The 20000-nt window shown below is 41.9% G+C and overlaps 1 protein-coding gene across 1 annotated transcript in view; it reads left to right on the top strand.

The window, feature by feature from the left end:
- The first annotated feature begins 4904 nt into the window (after positions 1-4904).
- Positions 4905-20000, top strand: part of LOC147017108 (eukaryotic translation initiation factor 2-alpha kinase 1-like) — a 50479-nt gene continuing 35383 nt past the window's right edge. The window contains exons 1-5 of the mRNA XM_085846491.1: positions 4905-5029; positions 5238-5287; positions 13874-13973; positions 18257-18337; positions 18468-18564. Coding sequence (XP_085702617.1) covers positions 4928-5029; positions 5238-5287; positions 13874-13973; positions 18257-18337; positions 18468-18564 — 430 coding nt within the window. The 5' untranslated portion in view covers positions 4905-4927. The remainder of the gene's footprint in view (positions 5030-5237; positions 5288-13873; positions 13974-18256; positions 18338-18467; positions 18565-20000) is intronic.

The following is a 20000-nucleotide window of genomic DNA, read 5'->3' as shown; positions in this document are numbered from 1 at the left end:
CTCTCTCTTCCTCTCTCTTCCTCTCTCTTCCTCTTCCTCTTCCTCTTCCTCTTCCTCTCTCTTCCTCTTCCTCTTTCTTCCTCTTCCTTCGTCTTCCTCTTCCTCTTTCTTCCTCTTCCTCTCTCTTCCTCTTCCTTCGTCTTCCTCTTCCTCTTTCTTCCTCTTCCTCTCTCTTCCTCTTCCTCTTCCTCTTTCTTCCTCTTCCTCTTCCTCTTTCTTCCTCTTCCTCTGTCTTCCTCTTCCTCTGTCTTCCTCTTCCTCTTCCTCTGTCTTCCTCTGTCTTCCTCTCTTTCTTCTTCTTCCTCTTCCTCTTTCTTTCTTCCTCTTCCTTTCTTCCTCCTTCTTTCTTCCGTCTTCCTCTGTCTTCCTCTGTCTTCCTCTCTCTTCCTCTCTCTTCCTCTCTCTTCCTCTCTCTTCCTCTCTCTTCCTCTCTCTTCCTCTCTCCTCCTCTCTCTTCCTCTTCCTCTTCCTCTCTCTTCCTCTTCCTCTCTCTTCCTCTTTCTTCCTCTTTCTTCCTCTTCCTCTTTCTTCCTCTTTCTTCCTCTTCCTCTTTCTTCCTCTTCCTCTTTCTTCCTCTTCCTCTTTCTTCCTCTTCCTCTTTCTTCCTCTCCCTCTTTCTTCCTCTTCCTCTTTCTTCCTCTCCCTCTTTCTCCCTCTTTCTCCCCCTTTCTCCCCCTTTCTCCCCCTTTCTCCCTCTTTCTCCCCCTTTCTCCCCCTTTCTTTCTTCCTTTCTTTCTTCCTTTCTTTCTTCCTTTCTTTCTTCCTTTCTTTCTTCCTTTCTTTCTTCCTTTCTTTCTTCCTTTCTTTCTTCCTTTCTTTCTTCCTTTCTTTCTTCCTTTCTTTCTTCCTTTCTTTCTTCCTTTCTTTCTTCCTTTCTTTCTTCCTTTCTTTCTTTCTTCCTTTCTTTCTTCCTTTCTTTCTTCCTTTCTTTCTTCCTTTCTTTCTTCCTTTCTTTCTTCCTTTCTTTCTTCCTTTCTATCTTGCTTTCTTTCTTCCTTTCTTTCTTCCTTTCTTTCTTCCTTTCTTTCTTCCTTTCTTTCTTCCTTTCTTTCTTCCTTTCTTTCTTCCTTTCTTTCTTCCTTTCTTTCTTCCTTTCTTTCTTCCTTTCTTTCTTCCTTTCTTTCTTCCTTTCTTTCTTCCTTTCTTTCTTCCTTTCTTTCTTCCTTTCTTTCTTCCTTTCTTTCTTCCTTTCTTTCTTCCTTTCTTTCTTCCTTTCTTTCTTCCTTTCTTTCTTCCTTTCTTTCTTCCTTTCTTTCTTCCTCTTTCTTTCTTCCTTTCTTTCTTTCTTTCTTTCTTCCTTTCTTTCTTCCTTTCTTTCTTCCTTTCTTTCTTCCTTTCTTTCTTCCTTTCTTTCTTCCTTTCTTTCTTCCTTTCTTTCTTCCTTTCTTTCTTCCTTTCTTTCTTCCTTTCTTTCTTCCTTTCTTTCTTCCTTTCTTTCTTCCTTTCTTTCTTCCTTCCTTTCTTCCTTCCTTTCTTTCTTCCTTTCTTTCTTCCTTTCTTTCTTCCTTCCTTTCTTTCTTCCTTTCTTTCTTTCTTCCTTTCTTTCTTCCTTTCTTTCTTCCTTTCTTTCTTCCTTTCTTTCTTCCTTTCTTTCTTCCTTTCTTTCTTCCTTTCTTTCTTCCTTTCTTCCTCTTCCTTTCTTCCTCTTCCTTTCTTCCTCTTTCTTCCTTCCTCTTTCTTCCTTCCTCTTTCTTCCTTCCTCTTTCTTCCTTCCTCTTTCTTCCTTCCTCTTTCTTCCTTCCTCTTTCTTCCTTCCTCTTTCTTCCTTCCTCTTTCTTCCTTCCTCTTCCTCTTCCTCTTTCTTCCTTCCTCTTCCTCTTCCTCTTTCTTCCTTCCTCTTCCTCTTCCTCTTTCTTCCTTCCTCTTCCTCTTCCTCTTTCTTCCTTCCTCTTCCTCTTCCTCTCCCTTCCTCTTTCTTCCTTCCTCTTCCTCTTCCTCTCCCTTCCTCTTTCTTCCTTCCTCTTCCTCTTTCTCTCCCTTCCTCTTTCTTCTCTTTCCTCTTCCTCTTCCTCTCCCTTCCTCTTTCTTCCTTCCTCTTCCTCTTCCTCTCTCCCTTCCTCTTTCTTCCTTCCTCTTCCTCTTCCTCTCCCTTCCTCTTTCTTCCTTCCTCTTCCTCTTCCTCTCCTCTTCCTCTTTCTTCCTTCCTCTTCCTCTTCCTCTCCCTTCCTCTTTCTTCCTTCCTCTTCCTCTTCCTCTCCCTTCCTCTTTCTTCCTTCCTCTTCCTCTTCCTCTCCCTTCCTTCCTCTTCCTCTTCCTCTCCCTTCCTCTTTCTTCCTTCCTCTTCCTCTTCCTCCCCCTTCCTCTTTCTTCCTTGCTCCTCCTCTTCCTCTCCCTTCCTCTTTCTTCCTTCCTCTTCCTCTTCCTCTCCCTTCCTCTTTCTTCCTTCCTCTTCCTCTTCCTCTCCCTTCCTCTTTCTTCCTTCCTCTTCCTCTTCCTCTCCCTTCCTCTTTCTTCCTTCCTCTTCCTCTTCCTCTCCCTTCCTCTTTCTTTCCTTCCTATTCCTCTTCCTCTCCCTTCCTCTTTCCTCCCTCCTCTTCCTCTTCCTCTCCCTTCCTCTTTCTTCCTTCCTCTTCCTCTTCCTCTCCCTTCCTCTTTCTTCCTTCCTCTTCCTCTTCCTCTCCCTTCCTCTTTCTTCCTTCCTCTTCCTCTTCCTCTCCCTTCCTCTTTCTTCCTTCCTCTTCCTCTTCCTCTCCCTTCCTCTTTCTTCCTTCCTCTTCCTCTTCCTCTCCTTCCTCTTTCTTCCTTCCTCTTCCTCTTCCTCTTCCCTTCCTCTTTCTTCCTTCCTCTTCCTCTTCCTCTCCCTTCCTCTTTCTTCCTTCCTTCTTCCTTCTTCCTTTCTCCTCTTCCTCCTCTTCTTCCTTCCTCTTCCTCTTCCTCTCCCTTCCTCTTTCTTCCTTCCTCTTCCTCTTCCTCTCCCTTCCTCTTTCTTCCTTCCTATTCCTTCCTCTTTATTCCTTCCTTCCTATTCCTTCCTCTTTATTCCTTCCTCTTTATTCCTTCCTCTTTATTCTTTACTTTTTATTTCTTCCTCTTTATTCCTTCCTCTTTATTCCTTGCTCTTTATTCCTTCCTCTTTATTCCTTCCTCTTTATTCCTTCCTCTTTATTCCTTCCTCTTTATTCCTTCCTCTTTATTCCTTCCTCTTCATTCCTTCCTCTTCATTCCTTCCTCTTCATTCCTTCCTCTTCATTCCTTCCTCTTCATTCCTTCCTCTTCATTCCTTCCTCTTCATTTCTTCCTCTTCATTCCTTCCTCTTCATTCCTTCCTCTTCATTCCTTCCTCTTCATTCCTTCCTCTTCATTCCTTCCTCTTTATTCCTTCCTCTTTATTCCTTCCTCTTTATTCCTTCCTCTTTATTCCTTCCTCTTTATTCCTTCCTCTTTATTCCTTCCTCTTTATTCCTTCCTCTTTATTCCTTCCTCTTTATTCCTTCCTCTTTATTCCTTCCTCTTTATTCCTTCCTCTTTATTCCTTCCTCTTTATTCCTTCCTCTTTATTCCTTCCTCTTTATTCCTTCCTCTTTATTCCTTCCTCTTTATTCCTTCCTCTTTATTCCTTCCTCTTTATTCCTTCCTCTTCATTCCTTCCTCTTCATTCCTTCCTCTTTATTCCTCTTCATTCCTCTTCCTTCCTCTTCCTTCCTCTTCCTTCCTCTTCCTTCCTCTTCCTTCCTCTTCCTTCCTCTTCCTCTTCCTCTTCCTCTTCCTCTCTTTCTTCCTCTCTTTCTTCCTCTTCCTCTTTCTCTTTCTCCCTCTTACTCTTTCTCCCTCTTCCTCTTCCTCTCTTTCTTCCTCTTCCTCTTCCTCTCTTTCTTCCTCTTCCTCTTCCTCTTCCTCTCCCCCTCTCTCTTCCTCCATTCCCTAGTTGGTTGTTCCCAATTGTTGCTCTGTGACCCCACTGTTGCTTCAACCTTCCTCTTCCATGAGCCTCGCTCTTGTAAAGACAAATTTTAAAACTTCTTTTTCATAGCACCTAACATAAGCTTTCCTTATGAGAGTTGTTTTCCAATTTGAGTCATGCCTCAAGTTGTAATGTGCGCAAGCTATTATGGGGTCAAAATGGGCCGTTATTTCCATTAAAAACATTTTTTGGTTTTCATTCTTGACCACATTGAAAGTGAATCAAAAATGTCTTGGCCTCGGTGTGCTGTATGTTCATTACCTCTGCCACCGAAGGTGGAAGGAGGTTATGTTTTCACCCCTGTTTGTTTTTCTTTGTTTGTTTGTCTGTTTGTCTGTGCGCAGAATATCTCAAAAAGTTGTGGATGGATTCAGATGAAATTTGGTGGTTAGTTTGGGTGTGTGACAAGAACAAACCGATTAGAATTTGGTGAAGATCCAGATCCAGCTACTAGAATGTTTTAAGTGATTCTTCACCATTGAGAGGGCCATAAACGATATACAACACGATATCTCAAAAAGTTGACGGATTTGGACAAAACTTGGTGGACACGTTGGGTTAGTGGCAAGGAAGAATTTATTCAATTTGATGAAGAGCTGGATACGAGAATTTTTTAATTTTTAAAGTGATTCTTCCCCATTGGAAGATGGTGCCAAAAACGATATGTAGCATGACATTTCAAAAATTTATTGGGCCCGATATGTTCCACTGGATCAGGCATTGTGTGGCAGAGATATGCACTCGACCGAGTCCCCTTTTTGTTGGGATCTTTTTTTGTACTTTCTTCTGCTCTGTGCTATTCTTTATCAATGCTTTATAATCTTATTTTTCGTATGCCAAATAGTTCATCTAGAAATTATTTATTAATAATAATTTTTTTTTTTTTTACATTTTTGTGGAAATGTACTCCATTTTGAGACAAATAATTTCTTGCATACAAGTTGGCATGGTTGTACTTTTGTTTTTTAATCACATGATCTGAACATTGGTTGTATGCTTGCAGCAATAGCACGCCGATTGGCCAGAATGGGATTGATTTCTCCTTCTTCTTTTCTGGATGAGTTTGGTTCTGTGCGACTGCAGTTCAACAAAGCACTGTGTGAGTTCATGCGCTCTGCTAATAACCAGGTAATAATCTATCAGGCCATAACACTTTTTTTCTGCTGATAATCCAAGAAGTATAGTGACATTGATAATATAATCTGTTCTTCATCATAATGATTGATTTTTTTATTTAATCATTTTATCTTGACTTCAAATATATACAAAACGTTTTGGCACTCTCTCAAGAGTTTGCGCATAATAAATGAAGAAATACAATGCATTGTGTTTGCAGTTTGAAGACTTCCTTTCTGATGGTATACTCCGGCCCATCTCATTATTAAGGTAAAGATTTTAGAACCATGATGTTTACCATTGTAAGTGAAGTCAATAGCAAGTTGCTTTTGTATGTGCATGGTGGGGAGTGTGTTTTATATGTACAAATTCCAGGCCTTTTAGTTGAAAGAGGTGACAGTGGATAGAATGCACTGCACTAACAGTGGGAACAACTGTACAACACATTAATGCAATAAGAGGATGAACGAATAGGAGAGAGACAGAGACAGAGACAGAACAAAATTGGATTACTTTCCTTAATATTGGATTAATTGGATAGGAATTTTGTTTTTTCCCAATTTTACTTTTGGCAGACCTTCCAACCTTCAACAATAACCATTTAATTTAATGTAATTTGGGAATCTCTTAGCTTTGATGCAAGAAAACAAACAAAACATATTGTGAGCTAACAAGGCCTAAAATGTTTGGTTGCTGTTACATTTCCAACAATATGAACCTTATTGTGTTTTTATATTTTTGCTCTTATTCCTCAGCTTGTCTAATTTTGATGGCTGGAGAGAAACAGATATTATACAGCTTGGAATTTAATAAATTGTTTAATTGTCATTAAATTGACTATTTTATAAGAAATGAAATTTGGTTCAAATAAAACCAGGGTTTGACTACACTGGGATCTTTAAAGTCCACCAGCTAATGCTAGCAGATGGAACACACAGTTTATCATCCATGTGAGGGAGAGTCCATTTTGTAATTCAACATTGTGCTTGCGACGCACCAACTGGACATTTATCATCACATCAGAACCCAACCCAGACGAGACAGCTCAAAGGTAAATGGACAACCTCTGAACTATGCTGTCAGGACGACATATATTGCTCATGCCCCGGAAACGGTGTGACATTGTGTATGAACCTTGGGGTGTCATGTGACTAGCACATTAAAATATGAGGGATATTCACCTTTTTATCTCAAGTACAAAATGTTATCATCATCAGCATAGAAAGAAAACATTTTCACCACATTATCTCCTTATTACACCTCATCGGGCACTTAGTTTATTTCTATTTGTATCGCATTTCCTTGGAAATCAAACCATGACAGGATAACTGGGCAACAAACAAAACCAGAAACGTTCCCTTCAGTCCTTGACACAAGTGCATAATTTTTCTTTGCAGAAGAAGCAAAACGAGTCAGTGAGATTTTATATTTCGTATTTTCCGGTGTATAAACTGTGGCCGTGGATTAACCACACCCCTGTTTTTCACCCTCAAAAAAATAAATAAATAAATAACTTTTCCGGTGGATTAACCACACCCTTGTTTTTCACCCTCAAAAGAAATGAATATATTAATCATGTTATTTTCTGATCTGGACTTAAATTCGTTTGTACATTAACTTTGTACGGAACAAAGTGACAAGAGGAGGAGGAGATTGGGACCATACTCTGTGCAGAGCGTTGGTGTTGCCTAAGCAGTCTCCTTGGCTATTGGTCACAATCATGGATGGGTCACCACTCCGACACAGTATACCAACATGCTGGCACTCGTTTTGCCGACCTCGGAAGGATGACAGGTCGAGTTAACCCCACCTAATATTAATTCAACAGCTGAGCGGGAATTGAACTCGGGACCCTGGGATCCAAAACCTGCCACCCTAACCATTAAGCCAACCCCAGGCATAATAAAGTGACGGAGGTATCAACATGCTTACTCCTGTCTACTTAATTTCGTCGAACAGTCTTATTCTCATTTTTGAAGAGAGAGGAGGAGGACACCAAGGAGTTTTTATTTTTCTTTCTTATTTTTTAATACTATCAAGAGGATTTTTTTTTTTTGTAACAAGAAAAGGGATTAATACTGGTATCGTACATATTTCTTGTGGATTTGTGGCCCTGAGAGGGGCCGTTTGGGTCTGATGAAGCTTCTCAGCTAAACCCGAGGAAATCCTCATCAATGCTTTCCTCACTGAAGACGGCACGTAACTCCTTGTCCGAATCAGGGTGGAGAAGGTCCACGTCGCCATCACCGTCATTTGCAGCCTCCTCCTCCCAAATGATGCCGTCGATGTTGGAGATGAAGCATTTCAGAAATGCTCGCTTGATGATGTCCGATGATATCTCCTCCCACACCTTGACTATCCAGCCGCAGATCATCGGAAGGTTGACCTGTCTCTTCCTCCCGATGAATGCCGGCAGTCTCCCAGTCACTATAATGCTCAGCCAACGTTGTGACGGGAGTATTGGTGAAAGTTCAACCAAGATTCATGTAATGTGGTCAATGCTCCTCGGAATCCGGGTCGAAAATCCTGGCGGGAAACCCATCAGAAAATGTTGATTTTCAACTGATGAAAATACCAAGTCCGGGAAATAGGAAAGTTTGTCTGTGGTGGTTCCACCGAGATGCAGCTAATGTTCCTCGAAACCTGGGACGAATACAAAGGCCTGAAAAGTAAGAAAGCTCATCTGGTTGATGCAAGTAATCCGTGGGAAGCAAGTTAGGAATCGCTGATAGAAACGAGGGAAAATGAAGAGAACCAGGAATAACTAAGTGAACCAAAGGAAGCCAAAAGAACAGAGCAGCACTGGTACTTGTTAAAGCTTCACCGTCCTACGTGGCTCCTCGCTCTCGTGAAATTCTTCTTCCTTTTAAATCCATTTCCTGCCCTTTTATATAAAGGTACTCACGGTTGATTGATTGTTCCTAATTTTAAACCATGCCCCTGTCCTGTCCATCATTTCCTAGCATAGCGTCAGCATGTAAGGAATAAGCTTCGTGGATTAATTCTGCCTGCACCAGATGTTCATGAAGAAAATGATTCATGTAAAAAGATCGTCACCACTACAAGTCCCTCATCTATCCACTCCTTCTGCAGTGCACGGACAATGACGCCGGCTGGAAACTTGTCTTTGGGCAGTGTCTCCCTCTTGAATACACAACATACGAGGGAAGCTTGCCACGCAAGTTTATTTGAGGCGGGTGCTCCATTATTGCACTTTAGCAATTGTGAATAATTCTTCTTTTGTGTTTAATGGTGTTTATAGAGCCGCGAGGCTCTATATATATATATATATATATATATATATATATATATATATATATATATATATATATATATATATATATATATATATATATATATATATATATGCCATGCACCTAAACTCCAGGTGTTTCCTTCTTAGTTATTTATTTAATTTCTACACACACTGAATAAAATGCTTTACAAACTCTGAACCTGAAGCAATTTTCAAAATTTAAATGGCAGAATTGAACTTAGCAGCCATTCCGACTGCTGCAAAAGTGTTCATGTGGAATATTATTGAAATTCAGCATTGATCATTTTTAAGACTGACTTTTGCTTCTTTTTTTTTTTCCTACACCCATGTATTAACCACACCCCCAACTTTTACCCTTTTTGCCGATTAAAAAGTGTGGTTTGTACACTGGAAAATACGGTATATATTTTTTAATGTTTTTATTTTGGTGATCTAAGGTTTGAGCTTATCCATAAATTACAGTACACGTAGCACAAAGACATTGAGTAGACATCATTGTACTTTTTTTGTTTACATGAATTCCAAGAAAATTGCGAGATAAAGGACTAATTAATGCATGTAGGATTTGAGCCATTATCCAAGGGTTCCCTTGGGAACGCAAAGTGTTGTTTGGCTCGGGTTTAGCTAAGTGGAAAATGTGTTGAATTTCCTTGTTTTGTTGTTTTTTTGTAAATCTCATTTTAATTATTTTCAAACTTGTTCATTTTGACAATGAGCAACAAAAGAGGAATGCTAGCTGGTCTAAAAGATGCATCAAGAATACACTTTACATTACTCCAGTGCAGCTACAATTGCAGAGATTTTCAAGATGGAGATGATGTCTTGGGATGAAGAATGCTAAAGAGGTTGAATGATAAAGATGGGCATTTAAAGATTACACCAACTGGAATAACAATGAGATTCACAGTAACTTAATCCTGTGTAATTATAGTTAGAAATTTTCACAATGTTTTTTTTTTTAGTAATGCATATTTGGAGGGTAAGTTGTAAGTATTTTTTATTTTTATTTTTTGGTCTTTACTCTTTTCCGTAATTGCAATATTTCCAGTTTCTAAATTGTTTTTGTAAGCAAACATTCATTGTATTGTTCTAGAGAAAGCATGAGTTCATAACCTGTCATATTCTCTTGGTGGATTATCATAGCATTTCCACTTTGAAGGTCTCATGTCTAATCGTTGAATAATGGATCACTTTACTTGATGCAAATTGGATCCCACTGTTGTCTTTATTGTGAGGTTGGCAGGTGTCCATGAACCACATAATAAACTAACAGTGACATAGCTCCTCCCAATGGTTCAGTATTGATATAAAGAGTTTGTGGAGGAATGCCATAATGCTCATGTGTTGTTTTGTTTCTGATGACTATGATTTGGTGATTTTCCATGAGTGTCGTTTTACCGATTATAATATCATGGATGCATATTCAATATGATTACTTTTCTCAATAACAGCTAGGCTATCTTTTGAATAGAGCTAATACTGTATTTGATTTGATCATTTGCTTTGTAGTATAATGTAGCATACTCATGAAACGAGACACAAAATGGTCCTTTAAGGCCAATAAACCCATTGGGCTGGCAGAATGGCCTCCAGATATACACACTCACCTCAAGTTGTCCAGCCTGGGTTTGAATACCGACCTAGCTATTAACTGTCATCCTTGTGTTTCACAGGCAGGGTGATTCATCGATGTATTCCTTGGATGGACATTGCATTGGGTGTCCTATCTGCCAGCATTAGTTGGTGGATGATAAAGATCCCATGGTGTCCTTCGTGAAGAGTAGGCGAGCTATCGCCGGCACCCTGAAAAATTACAAATTCTTGCTCTAACACACAGAGAGAGGGCACTGCATCAGCGGCACAGCCTTGTCCTCAGCCAACAATTGTATCCCACAGCCTTGTTGTGCTGCATTTGAAAGAATAATAATAAGAATAATTAATATCCTGTTTAACACCCCAAATAGTATGTGTAAATGTGTTATTTCAAAATTATACCATTATTTTAATTTCTGAAAAGATAGCTTAGGCAGTTTTTTTCACTGCATTTCTTTTTAGGGTTTTCTCAGAGGATAGTAAAGCGAAAGAAATTTAACCCCCACCACAGACTTAGTTGATTTTGAGCCAAATATTCATTTTATTAACTACTAGCAAATACCACCCGTCGCGTCGCTAGCGGTAAAACTAAGGAGGAAGGGAGAAAAGGAGGGGGGAAGAAGGAGAGTCAGGTGGGGGAGAGTGTGTGGGGAGAGTGAAGAGGTGGAGGGAGGCGGAGAAAGGAAGACTGTGTGACGTGAGAGGAAGGGAAGGCAGATGTGCAGTGGAGGGTTAATTACGATTCATACCGTCTCGTCAAAATGATTCCGCATAGAAATAACAGTGAAGATGGAAACAAAATAATGTCTGAAATCCATTTCCTACTGGTCACACTATAACCATGACCTGGAGCCAAACTCTTGTCCGGAAACAAACTACCATCCAAACATAAATACTGCCCGGATGCGTCCGGAGACAAACCCTGCCCGGACACGTCCGGAGACAAACGCTGTCCGGATATGTCCAGAAAGAAAGAGAGAGGAGGAGGGGAGAGTGAAAGAGGAGATGCGGGAAGAGGGTACTCCCTTCTCCCGCAAAGTTATACAGTAATCACGAGAGATTGGGAGCACATGCACGAGATTAGTGTGAATAAGGGTTGGTGTGCAGTAATCAAGAGAGATTGGGAGTGCATGCACAAAATCAGTGTGAAGAAGGGTCGGTTGTGCAGTAATCGCTAGAGATTGGGAGCACATGCATGACATCAGTATGAAGAAGGGTTGGTTGTGTAGTAATCACAAGAGATTGGGAGCGCACGCATGAGATCAGTGTGAAGAAAGGTCAGTTGTTAAATAATCATGAGATTGGGAGTGCATGCATGACATCAGTATGAAGAAGGGTTGGTTGTGCAGTAATCATGAGATTGGGAGCGCATGCATGACATCAGTATGAAGAAGGGTCGGTTGTTCAGTAATCATGAGAGATTGGGAGCACACGCATGAGATCAGTGTGAAGAGAGGTTGGTTGTGCAGTAATCATGAGAGATTGGGAGCGCATGCATGACATCAGTATGAAGAAGGGTCGGTTGTTCAGTAATCATGAGAGATTGGGAGCACACGCATGAGATCAGTGTGAAGAGAGGTTGGTTGTGCAGTAATCATGAGAGATTGGGAGCGCATGCATGACATCAGTATGAAGAAGGGTCGGTTGCGCAGTAATTGTGAGAGATTGGGAGCGCACACATGAGATCAGTGTGAAGAAGGGTCGGTTGTTCAGTAATCATGAGAGATTGGGAGCACACGCATGAGATCAGTGTGAAGAAGGGTTGGTTGTGCAGTAATCATGAGATATTTGGAGCGCATGCATGACATCAGTATGAAGAAGGGTCGGTTGCACAGTAATCGCGAGAGATTGGGAGCGCACACACGAGATCAGTGTGAAGAAGGGTCGGTTGTTCAGTAATCATGAGAGATTGGGAGCACACGCATGAGATCAGTATGAAGAGAGGTTGGTTGTGCAGTAATCGCGAGTTGCACAGTAATCACGAGACATTGGGAGCGCACGCACGAGATCGGTGCGGAGTAAAGGACGCGTGCGGTCGAGAGATGAGAACGTAGCAAGGAGATGGCATGAAAGATCGGGGCTCGACGAAATGTCTTTCCTTCGAAGCATGAAGAAGATTGCATGATTATCGTATTCAGCATACGTATTTTATTATCTTATTTTAGGATCATCGGCATCTCCCGCAATGAAGCTGAGTCTTTGGGCCTCTCACTCAAACACCGCAGGTTGGTTGGTGGTCTTTCTGTCTTCTACCGTCTCCTCTCCAGCCTTGCCCCCCCCTGCTCTCTCTGCGATTTGTCCCCAACACATTTCCACAGGGCGCTCAAGGTCCGCCAACAACCCCATTCTGGTAAAACTACCAAAATCACGAATCACTGCTCACCTTCACTCTTTCATTCCTCTTTTTTTCCCGCCTTTGGGATAAACTCCCTCACTCTATTCTTTCCCATTCTTCCCTCCAAGCTTTCAAAACAGCTGTTCACCACCACCTCTTATCATCCCCCATCCAAATCCTTGATCTTTTCTACCCCCGATAATCCACCCAAGCCCACGTCCTTCAATTCCCCTGCTTTCCTTCCTGAAAGTCCCTGTAATGTCCATCTTCTCTTCCTCATGTTCCCCGTCCCATCCCTCTCCCTTCCACAGATCTAATGTCTGTTCCCCACTGTTTTGTCCCTCCCACTCCCGCCCCTCTTGTCTCATGCCCCCTTGCTGTGCGTTGTGTGTTAGCTCTCATACGAGCCTCGACAAGGTATACAAAAAAAAAATTCATGCTAAGGCTATTTTGGCTCGCGTCGTGAAGCAAGACTCTAGCCTTTGGCTCTTGGTTCGGTCATGAGGAACGGTCCCTAAGCCTCGTGTATGGAACCGAGGACGACGGCAGCCATTCTGAAAAGCAGCATGTCGGTTAGGACAATTGATGCACAAGAAAGCTGCACAGGATCTCTGAGCCTTGGTGTTGAATCCCACTCACGAATTGCCTGACGTACGTTTGTCCCGCTGCGAGAGTGGGGCCGAGCTCCATTTTTGAGGGTGTGTTTGCACGTGCACGAAGAAGCGCCTCGTTTCCACGTTCCATAAAGGCCATCTCTGGCACTCAGTTAAGTGCCGGGATAAAGGAGGGATTCTTCTTTTATTATCCTGTTCCCTTGTCTGTATTTAAGTCTGCGTGGAGGCACCTCAGTTTTATTTAGATTTAGTTTATCTCACATTTTTCTTGAATTATTGTCATTGTTCATATTTGATTACTGTTATTAAATTATTATTTGTTCTATTTCATTTGCTTGTGTACGTGTATTTTGTGGGTCGAGTACAACCCATGTGCCTCCGTCCTTTACCGCCATTTCTTTCCCGCGTGCACATTAATCTCCGAGAGTCTCGGCTGTAAGCCTCCAATTGAGAACTGTTTGGCCATCCGTCCAGGTGGGGGCTAAACGCTAAACCCCCTGGACTCGACAATATTTTTTTACTTCTGGTAGGGGTACCCATGAAACGCCATGATAAGCTTGTTTATGCATGTCAACACAGTGTTTGTCCAAGGAAGAAAAACGATCTTTAAAATCATTATTTCATTTAAATTGAAGTACTCTATATACAGTACTTAAATACTGCATCAGGTAAGGTGTTCTATGAACTTTATAGTTTTAAGCTGTTTTGTATTTAAATAACATGGCATTGGTAATTATCCATTTCATTCATTTTTTTGGGATACAGTGTGGAATTTAGTTTGTCCATTGATTACGTTTTTTTTTTGTTTTTTTTTTCTTTAGTCTATCATTTTAAAGTGATCTTGGCCTCACTTTACCTTTTTAAAATTTTATTTGTTTATTTATTTATTTTTATTCTTTTTGAAATGCAAGGTTGATTATGGATGATGGGCAAATCAATGTGTTTGTTTGCTTTTTAACTTGGGATTTTGGCATCATAAGCAATGTGCTAACATGGGGTCACCAAAGAAGAAAAGCTAATTATTGATGGTATTGCAGGCAAAAAGGACAACTCCTACAGTTGCAGACATCCCGTTACCACAGTGAGTTTGAAGAAATCTGTTGTCTTGGCAGAGGTGGCTATGGACAGGTTTTCAAGGTATGTGTCTCTTGTTCTGTTCATCATTATAGTGGGGCATTTTTGTTTTTTCTTTTAATACAGCCAAACCTCGTCTATGCACTAAACCCCAATGGAATGCAAGGTGAACTAGAACAACCCTTGCCCGAGCGCATACCTCAACCAAGCTGAACAGTTTACATTTTGTATCCAACTGATAGACTGCATCTGCATCCAGGCCTGAACCAAAATCTAGTTTTGCTTGTAACGTTTTCCATTTTAAGTGTTAACAAAATTATATTTCCTCCACTTGTTTTCTTTCCTCCACTCCACATAAAAAACAGATCTGGAGGTAGTTCAAGCATAGGTAGCTCAACAAATGTAATCCCAATTTTTAGATCCTCGTGGAGGATCTCTAAGTCTTACTCATGTTGTTGTTCTTCATCTTCTTCTTGTGGACTTTTTTGTTTCACAGCCTACAGTATTCATCGAAACATCCTGAAACTTGGCGTATATATGTAAAAATACCCTGCGCAGACAATAACCATCTCCGATTTTGAAAATTCCTCCTAGAAAAAAAAGCTATGACGTTAAAATATCTCCGCTAATGGAAATCACCAAAAAAATTATCTCCGAAACTAGGCAAGCTTTTTGAATTCTGTTTGCGGGAATTGAACAGGGCATTAGCAGAGATGAATTACAGCACATATGATACATCACGATGACGTCGTATCAATTTTTATGACGTCATTCCTATTTTTTGACATTTTTTGTTTCACAACCCAGAGTTTTCATCGGATCTTCGTGAAACTTGCCATGTATATGCAGAAAGTCCACGCACAGGCAGTAACCATCTCCAATTTTGGAAATACTTCCTCAAAAAAAGTAGACGTCATAATATCGTCGCTAATGGAAATCGCCTATACAATTACTCCGAAACTAGGCAAGCTGTTTGAATTTTGTTTGTGGGAATCAAGCCGGGCATTAGCACAGATAATTATTTATCGCAAACCTGATACATCACAATGACGTCGTATTCGTTTTTATGACATGGTTAAGAGGACGAGGATCTTGGCTCACTTGAGCTTGTTTTTTTATCCGATAGCATTGTGTATCCAAGTTGTTTCAGTCCTGTTAATCAGGTCAGGTATGGGAGCATGTGCCGAGCAGCACGTCGCTGCGTCCACTTTCCGCCGGTACTCCAGGAGCTTCCCTCTGGCCATCCACCAGGCAGATGCTTGGTCCATTCCCATCTCCTTGAGGTGCCGATCAACCTGCTACAACTACGAGACATGTGGTCGGCCCATTTGTCTCCTCCACTCACGAGGCTCCCTCACTGAGAGAATCTGGTAAACTGGATCAGCGTCAAGAAAACGACCCACATGACCATACAGTACAGCGGCAGTTGACGCACAGACGATATAGGTAACAAATGTCATCTGAGACTCTTTCAGCAACTGCTCATTGGACACAGTCTGACCAGCGAGAGCCAAGGATTTTTCGAAGAGACTTGATCTTGAAGGAGTTAAGTCTCCATCTCAGATCCCTGGACAGAGTCCAAGGGTCACATCTGTAGAGCAAGATTGGAAGCACCAAGGACTTAGACTCGGACTTTCATCCTCTTGCATGGATACCAACTGCACCACACCTTATGATCCAGTGAATCCATGACTCCCCAGGCCTGACCAAGATGTCTTTTGACCTCTGGCTCACAACATGCGTAGACCTGGATAACGACCAAGGTAAGTGAATATCTCCATGACCTCAACATTTTTACCACACAGGTACAGACAAGATAGCAGCATCCAAGATGTCATTGAAAGCCTGGATTTTAGTTTTGACCCAGTAAGCCTGTAATCCCAGCGGGTCCGACTCCTCATTCAGTGCCTCGAGGGCCCCCATGAAGATATCCAGCTTCTCCGCAAAGATGACTGAATCATCTGCATAATCATGGTCAGAGATCTTGACATTCCCAAATGATGCACCACATCTTTATCTCTCTGACATCCTCCCAAAAATCCAGTCCATACAAGCGCTGAAAAGTGTAGGGGCCATTGCACATCCCTGACAAACTCGAGTGACAGCTAGAAATAAGTCAGAGATGGAAATACCACACCTCACAGCACTCTCAGTACTAGGGTAAAGTTCAGAAATCAGATTGATCAGTTTTGGTGGCACCCCATGAAGACTGAGAACCTTCCAGAGGGTATCCCGATTCACTGAATCGAACGCTTGTGGAGATCAACATAGGATGCAAGCAGCCACTGCTGAAACTCTTGTCTGCGTTCGGTGAGGACCTAAAGAGGAAGGATATGTTCAATCGTTGACCTCTTTGGTGTAAAGCTTGACTGCTGTGGGCACTGTTGCTCAAGCAGATGGTGATGAACGTTATCAATAATTATCTGAGCAAAACCTTGCTTGGCACTGAGAGAGAGCAGCATCACCCCTCGGTAGCTGTTACAGTCCTGGCAATCACTCTTCCCTTTCCAGAGGGACAACAAGGCCCCTCTTCCAGTCAGTTGGGACAATGCCTGTGTTCCAGACAAAGCATAGAGATGCATTAAATGACACGAATGCAGCATTTCCACCAGCCTTGAGAAGTTCAGCGTGGATTCCACAAATCCCAGGAGCTTTACCCCCCTTTCAACTGGTTCACTGCAGACTATTTTTCCACAAATGAAGGTGGTTCACAGTTGATTGGAGGGTCAGCAATAGGGCTAGTTACACCCCTGATGTCCAACTCAACAGCTGGTGGGTCAGCCGGGTCCAGCCGCTCAAAGTTTCCGGGCCAGTGGGCTTTCACTTTGGACTCCCCTGTCATGAGCCCACCTCCTTCCACTCTCATAGCAGTATAGCAAGGGCCAGGCTTTGGAGGAATGCAATGCACCAATGTCTCTGCAAGCAGGATGAGAATCATTTGACCACAGGTGATGCTATACCGCCTCACAGAATCCTTGCACATAGGCTTCCTTATCTACCCTCGGCACATGTACATTTTTACACCTCAACTCCCTGAACAGCTCAGCTCACCATTGTGGTTGGCCCTGTGACTTCAGTCAATGGTATCCAGTGTCCCTTGGGAGACCAAGTTCGTCTTCGCCTGACGATGGGTTCCATGACATCCACCGGCAACATCAAGCATGGTCATCTTGAAGGCACTCCACAACTCTTCAAGGATTCCCCAAAGCACCCAGACCCCCCAAATCCACACTCAGCCTGTTTGCAAACTCCTCAGCTACCCTCTCATCCCTGTGCTTGCCAACATCTAGCCGAGGCTGGGGTGGTATTATTTTCCTGTATTTAAACTGCAACTTCAGAGTTGCTACAACAAGCTTGTGGTCAGTTGAGGAACTGCGTATTCTGGTGGACCCTGCAGTTCCAAATCATCCTCCAGCGACTATCAACGAGCACATCTAGTCAATCTCCTTTGCCACACCACCAGCGTTGGAATACCAAGTTCAGCAATGAGCATGTGGGCGCTGAAACCATGAACCAGCCACCCAAGTCCATGACTTCTTACAAAGTCAAGGAACTTGGTGCTATTCTGGTTCACAGTTCCAAACCGAAAGGGACCAGAACATGTCTCATAACCATCCCTATCAGTGGCAGTCGATACATTGAACTCTCCCAAGACGAGAAGAGTATCTCAACCACACACTCGAGCGTGGCATAGAATGCCTCCTTCACGGTAAAATCACTCTCTTCAGTCAGACCATATACAGAGACCCAGGAAACGACACCCAAGGAATGATGAAGCCTCAGTTTCATCATATATATGCTTGTTGACCGGTGTTACCTCAATTATCATGGGAGTCAACTTGTTGGACACAGCTACAGCAACCCCTTGGGTATGTAACTGTCAGAGCGACCAGACCAGTAGTAGGTGTAGCCACCCACCATGATCTCACCACTATCCGGTCTCCGAACATCAGATACCGACCTGTGATACCGACCGATGTCCAAGTGCTGGAGCTCAGATGATAGCAGAGACAGGTGATCATCTTCTCTTAGGGATACTACATTCCAGGCACCCACCCAATGGGACCGCCATCTGGTGGATGACACCTCAGCATCACCCCTGTTAATTTACCATGGATGTTAAATTTACAACAAACTTTGTTACTTTTGAAATTTTGTGCGAGTTCATGCACCTATGTCACTGCTCCTTGCACTTACACCCTGGAAAATGTTTTGACATAGGCTTTTGCATGCCTCTTCATGGTGAGATTCAAAAAATATTTAAGGGATTGGATTGATATGGCTTTATCTTCTTGCTGTTTATTTATGGCACTTTTTTCCGATTGTCACCCCAATGTGTGTTGCAGGCTCGGAACAAGTTGGATGGTCAATTCTATGCAATGAAAAAAGTTTTGATAAAGGACCCCAGTGAGAACATGTGCACGAAGGTAAGAGAACTGTGGTAGTATCTTTGTATTTAAGCATTTGCTATTGTAAAATACAAGACATGACTTTGGACTTTCAGGGTAAGTCACCACAAGCATATTTGATTTTTGGGGGGGTTTTTTTTGCCCACAGGTATTGCGGGAAGTTAAAGTGTTGGCCAGCTTGCAGCATCGCAACGTTGTTCGCTATCATAGTGCTTGGCTGCAGCTGCACTTGCCGACCTGTGCAGGTATGCTTCATCAAGGTTGCTGAACTGTTATGTTCTGAGCATTTCCCTAGGAAATCAGCAAAATTTACCCCCATTTTGGAAGACAGAAGGGGTGGAGGACACGCACATAATGAGACTTTGTTAAATTGGAACAAAGGGAAACGGTTTCTGACTCAATATTGTTTTTTTGGCAATTTTTGCGGTATCACCATGCGATATGTATCGTGATAATGCCTTAAATATCAAATCGGAATATAGTATGTGTACCATAATTTTATTTTCTTTGAATTCTACTAGATGTGTGTTATAATATCTAGTGTTAATCATTCTGCACACAAGTCATTATACAGAGCATCAGTTCTGTTGAAAGAGTTGCTCGGCTAGTGTTGTGATCCCGGATGGGTCACCACCATGTTGCAGGATGCACATAAGTCCAAAAATAAAACAACAAATGTTTAAGGATTGTATTCCACACATGGGATTTGTATTTTATAGATGGTGCCTTCCACTTGGTTTTCTCACTCAAGCCAGAACTTCCCAATTGAGACATTTTGGTTGAATACCGAGTCTTTTGCAAATTCGTAACAGGTGCATAAAGGTTTAAAACTGGTGATGTTAATCTGTATATGTGCACATATCTGGCTGTGATTAGTATGATTACTGATTTTCCTATCTATCAAGCATGGTGTGGTGGAAAATAACTCGATTTCCACATGATCGATCGATCAGAATACCAAAGGAGAATCTTTAATTTCGTATACACAGAGGAAGAACATTCAAGGATTCACTGAAACATTCGAATGGACTTCACTGAAGCAGAAGCCCGAAGCAATTCCTCGAATACACAATTTGACATTCCAAAAAATGGGAGGGTGAGACATTTGGCAATTCAACTATGGGATGAGCTAATAAGCATTAGGCAAAATAACTCAAAACTGCAATATGTGGCCACTTTGGGTGGGAGGGAGAGAAAGACAATCATGGCAAAAGTTTACAGTGTCAACAGCCAGGTCATCCTGTTTCTATGCAGCGAGCAAGACATTTTTTCATCGTAAGATATTCCTTTTATCAACATGTATGTCAAAAGACTCTCGGGGAAAAGGGAAACATTACTGACAGCCAATTCGGCTATAGTACAAAAATTTAATTTACAAAGTAGCAGCAACAATTCAACAAGTGAATATCATTATTTTTCTTCCACAATGGAAACATTCATAAAATGATGATCTTAATCAGATATTTACAAGTCACCTAACAACATTCAGCTGCAAACCGAACAGTAACACTGATTATTATTGGCAAATAATTCTTATTACAACCATTAGCAAAGAACACTTTGTGACCTACCATGTTGCCCACCACGTTAAGCCCGGTGTTGTCTTAACGGTTAAGGTGGCTGACTTGAGATCTCAGGGTCTTCAGTTTGATCCAGGGTTGACTCAGCCTGTCATCCTTCC

Source organism: Eptatretus burgeri, chromosome 11 (genome assembly GCF_056783735.1).
Source record: "Eptatretus burgeri isolate ZD-2024b chromosome 11, Ebu_testis_v1, whole genome shotgun sequence".
Classification (NCBI taxonomy): domain Eukaryota; kingdom Metazoa; phylum Chordata; class Myxini; order Myxiniformes; family Myxinidae; genus Eptatretus; species Eptatretus burgeri.
This window is presented reverse-complemented; position numbering and strand designations above follow the sequence as displayed.